General features: G+C 48.6%; 1 protein-coding gene across 1 annotated transcript; it reads left to right on the plus strand.

Annotated features, from left to right (window-relative positions):
- Nucleotides 1–69: 69 nt before the first annotated feature.
- LOC119435805 (uncharacterized protein K02A2.6-like) lies at nucleotides 70–3,017 on the plus strand (the record flags this gene model as incomplete). The annotated part of the gene is made up of 2 exons (XM_049659950.1): nucleotides 70–899; nucleotides 2,859–3,017. Coding segments are annotated over exons 1-2 (989 nt in total), but the record flags the coding sequence as incomplete, so codon positions are not given.
- Between the last annotated feature and the right edge of the window lie 2,148 nt (nucleotides 3,018–5,165).

Below are 5,165 nucleotides of genomic sequence, written 5' to 3' on the forward strand. Positions count from 1 at the left end.
CAGCCTGAGTTGTCTACCGCACGAAACGAGCTCTGGGACAGAGCAAATCAAGTCGACGCATTGAAAGTGATGCCTAGCATCGAACCTCACACAGCAGACGGCGACGCCATGACACAGGACAGGTGCGTCGACGCGGCAAGGGCAACGTCAAATAGAGGTGACCCAGAAGTGTTCAAGTGCCGTAGGTGTGGGCGACGACACGCCGCTCGGAACTGCCCGGCATTTGGGCGCACCTGTCGGCGATGTGGTGGTAAAAATCACTTTGCCGTTAAATGCAACAGCAACAAGCAAGTTGCGGAAGTCAAGAGCAGCGAAGACTTCGACATTCTCGACATCTCAGCCAACAGGGTGAACCACTTACAAGACTGGGTAGTTCAAGCACAAGTAGCGAACAAGGTGGTTGAGCTGAAGGTGGACACGGGTGCTCAAGCCAATCTTCTACCATACTGCATGTATCAACGCCTCCAACCAAGAATGCGAATGAAGCCTAGTAGCTCAGTACTACGAGCGTACGACGGAGGGATTATCAAGCACTTGGGAATCGTGACAACAAAGGCCACTATAGGCGACAAGTCCGCTGACATCGATTTTTTCGTGGTGAAGAAGGGACGTCAAGCAATTCTAGGGCTCCACGCCAGTGAGGCCTTGGGGCTTTTCCAGCGATCAGTGAGCGCGGTAACGGCATGCAACCGCGAACAAGTGCTTAGAGAATTTCCCGAAGTTTTCACAGGCACGGGGCGCCTTCAACGTCCATACACAATGGTGCTACGGGAGGACTCTGTACCTGTCGTCCAGATGGCCCGACGCGTGCCGCTGTCCCTGCAAGAGCCACTACGACAGGAACTGAACCGACTGCTCAGGCAGGCATCATCGCCAAAACAGAGGAGCCGACAGACTGGGTGAGTCCCCTGGTGATTGTAAGGAAGCATAATGGCGAACTAAGAGTGTGCATGGACCCCAGGAAAATCAATGAATGCTTGAAGCGCGAGCACTACGAGATGCCGCGACGAGAAGACATCGAGGCTGAAATCGCGGGAGCGAAAATTTTTTCTCGACTCGATGCTAAGTCAGGCTTCCATCAGATACCGCTCGACGAAGAGACATCTAAAATATGTACATTTTCGACTCCTTTCGGGCGATATAGGTTTTTGAGACTGCCATTCGGAATCGCCTCGGCCTCCGAAGTCTTCCAAAAAACCATGAGCCAAATATTTGACGCCATCCCAGGAGTGCGCGTTTACGTAGACGATATTCTAATATGGGCGCCCACAAGGAAGGAACATGATGAAAGGCTGAAAGCTGTCCTGGAAGCAGCACGCAATTCTGGTCTAACACTGAACGCGGAAAAGTGCGAAATAGGGGTGCCGAAAATTTCGTTTTTGGGTGACGTGATTTCGGAAGAAGGCATCCAGCCAAACCCCGATACTGTGAGATCGATGCTTGACATGCCAGCACCAACCGATAGGCTAGGAGTACAGCGAATGCTAGGCGTCGTCAATTACTTCGGAAAGTTTCTGCCAGCTCTGGCTGAAAAAACTCAACTGATGCGCCAGCTGCTAAAGAAGGACACAGTATTTGAATGGAGTGAAAACCAGGCCAAGGAATGGAATGATCTGTGCAAATGCTTAACCATGCAACCTGTGTTGGCACCGTTCGACCCCAAGCGAGACACTAAAATAACCTCGGACGCCTCCCAAAAGGGCATAGGGTCAGCTTTACTGCAACGATACGGGGAATCATGGAAACCTGTTGCCTACGCTTCGCGGGTACTAACCGAGACACAGGAAAGATACTCGCAGATAGAGAAAGAAGCAATGGCTGTAGTATTTGGATGCGAAAGGTTCCATCACTTCGTGTACGGACGGAAGATCATTCTCGAAACCGATCACCGTCCACTAATAGCAATCGCTCGGAAGGCGATAGGGAAATGCCACCCCGACTGCAGCGTTTTTTTCTTCGCTTGCTCAAATATGATTTTGACCTAATTTTATTCCAGGGAAAAAGTTGGTGTTGGCAGACATGCTGTCTCGGGCTCCAGTCGACAGCACGGACGAGGACAACGAAGACGTGGAAGTACATGCCGTAAGCGTAGTTTCGTCACTCGTTAGCGAAGCCAGTCAAGCCCGGTTGTTGGAAGAAACGAACAAAGACAGTTCATTAAAGTGCGTCATCGAATCCATAAGAAGTAACCGGCAGATAGACGGACAGCTCAAGGCCTTTTCCAAGGAATTAACTGTGGTAAACGGTATACTGTTTAAAGGATGCAAGGTAGTGATACCAAGGACTATGCGTCCGGAGATACTACGCAGAATACATGACGGACACCTGGGGCTTAACAAGTGCAAGGCACGCGCCCGACTCTTAGTTTTCTGGCCCGGCATGAATGCTGATATTGAAAACGTCGTGAGCACGTGCGCAGTTTGCAAAACGAACTCCTACAAACAACAAAGTGAGCCTCTTATGATTCGTCCTGTTCCAGAGCACGCGTGGTACAGAGTCGGCGTTGACATGTTTGAGTATGCCGGGAGCTCCTATCTCTGCGCATATGACGCTTTGTCAAATTTTCCTGAAGTAGAATTGCTGCGTGACACGTCGTCTGCCACAGTCATTGATAAATTAAGTGCGATGTTCGCAAGGTATGGCATTCCAATCGAAGTTTGTACTGACGGAGGGCCTCAATTCACCAGTAGGGAATTCTCAAATTTTGCAAGAAGATATGACTTCAAGCACACCATTTCAAGCCCTAGATTTCCACGCTCGAACGGCTTAGCCGAAAAAGGTGTGCAAGTCGTCAAAAGAATTCTGAAGAAAACCACCGAAGGCAAGAATGATTTTTGGCTCGGATTACTCAATTACAGATCCAGTCCCTTGGAAGACGGCCAGTCACCAGGCGAGCTGCTTCAAGGTCGACGACTGCGCACCCCGATACCCGACTTCCAGGATGCAACACGCCAGCTGGTGAAAAAGCATCGGCAGAATATGCCAATGGGAACACGTCTTCCACCGTTGCAGAGAGGGCAAGTTGTCCGCGTCCAGGGAGACACATGGTCAACCAAAGCAAGAGTAATCAGCCGCATGCGGCCCAGGTCCTACGTCGTAAAGACAGAAAAGGGCAGTGTTATACGACGTAACCGTCAGCATCTGTTGGCAACGAGAGAGCCGTTTAGTAGTTCCGAGGAGGATGCGTCCGATGAAACGTCTGACAACGAGGAACCAGACCAACGTCAACTACCAACAGGCGACGTGGATGGGGAGGAACCAGTCCGACCTCAGCTACCACAAGGCCATACGAGCACGCCAGCCCAGGCTCTTAGAAGGTCTACGCGAAACAGAAGGCGACCGGAGCGGCTAGCGTACGGCGAGAACTTCGTTCAGCGCCCGTGACTGGTCACGGCTCATTCAACTACGGTTATGAAAAAAGTTTTTGTTTTGTTGTTCAAACTAATTCAAAGGATGGAAGATGTATCGATATGGTAATCAAAGCCTGTCATGATTCACTCGACGCCGGCCCTTATCGCCGCGCACACGCTGTACTCTTCTGTTCTCCTCTGCACTCTTAACACTCTTTCCCTTATTAACTTTAAATACGAGCACTGAATAAACCAAGGCGTCTTTTCCCTGGTAGGAACTGGCCCGTGCGTGTCATTCATAGATCAACAACGAAACAGTTGTCATCGAGCCCCTCTTCATGTCGGTCTACTTACGCCGCAGCACACCTGCTTACTTAATCAGCTCATGTTTACTACAATTCATATTGCTACCAAAGCCACTCACCTGACTTCGTATGACATTGCTGTGTTGCTATCGCATTCACTGCTTCGCCCTTAGGGCGAAACTGTGACATTTTTTTGATTCGATGCTGTTCCTAATAAAATGTGCGAACTTGAAAGTGCATTCGAAAATAAAAGCAATTTTATGCGCTCAAAGAGCAATGCCGCCTGCTCGCTGAAATCATTGCTCGAATTATTGTATACAATTAGAAATGAGCTTGTTTAATATTTTAAGGAAAATAATTTTTCATGCGCCGTGTTTTTCTTTCTGGCGATGTGTACCCACACGTCGTTTATATGCATTTATGATGCAAGAAAACTGTCCGCAACTTGACCAAATGCGGTCAGCTTGGGCAATGGTCCACTGCTAATGAGAGCGGCGCGAGCTCGACGCTGGCCTTAGTGGACCGCAGTGGACGATTACGATTACACGGTGATAACTAGCACTATATATATATATATATATATATATATATATATAATATATATATATATATATATATATATATATATATTATATATATATATATATATATATATATATATATAAACGAAGAATCGCACTCGCATTGTCGTCACAGTAACTGCTACAAACTACCGCAAGCTGCTCACTTTGGTGGCGAACCAGCGCCCAAATTCATGCCATCTCGCGAGGTCATTGATACCGCCTCCCGAGCCGTCGCAGTCACAATGGTAAAGTTATATATATATATATATATATATATATAATATATTTAGCACAAATGCGAATTGACGCCTTTCCGGTAATACAGATAGCAAGAACTATTTACGCTATGCAGTGCAATAACCCGCATAGCGTAGGCGCAAGACTGCAAAACGTTTCAGGTGCAAATATTTGTAGCGCCATCTCTCGGAGGCGACATCAAGGGCTTCAAGCGGAGCCGTCATCTGAGCCCACTACCCCCTATTCCTAGAACACTATACTAGAACTACCGCTATGTCTGCTGAAGAAGCACGAGAACGGCAGTTGCGTGTAATCGCTGCTCTGATTTGTATGCGGGCCAGACATCGCAACGACGAAAGGAAGCTGAACCTCAAGTTGGAAGCGCAAGAAGCGATTTCTAGGGAGTACGAAGAGCGGCTGTGCGCAAACTCATTCACATAGCTGAGTGTGTGGGTTTCCACTTCGGACCACTGCGCGCGGCTTCCTAATGTCCACATCAGTCTTCTTGGTTTGGTGTCATCGCAAAATACACATGTGTTTAACCAAGCGGCTCCTGCGAAGTGCGCGCTGCTGGCTACGGCTGGCGCGAATAAACACGACTGCCACCGTGCCACAGCCAAAGCCAAAGGACGGCCGCCTAGTCACTGGATTGAGAGTAGCTTTCGGCAATTATGCACTGTGGTGTACTTAAACGCCATGAAAGTAGAACA

Source organism: Dermacentor silvarum, unplaced genomic scaffold (genome assembly GCF_013339745.2).
Source record: "Dermacentor silvarum isolate Dsil-2018 unplaced genomic scaffold, BIME_Dsil_1.4 Seq9242, whole genome shotgun sequence".
Taxonomy (NCBI): domain Eukaryota; kingdom Metazoa; phylum Arthropoda; class Arachnida; order Ixodida; family Ixodidae; genus Dermacentor; species Dermacentor silvarum.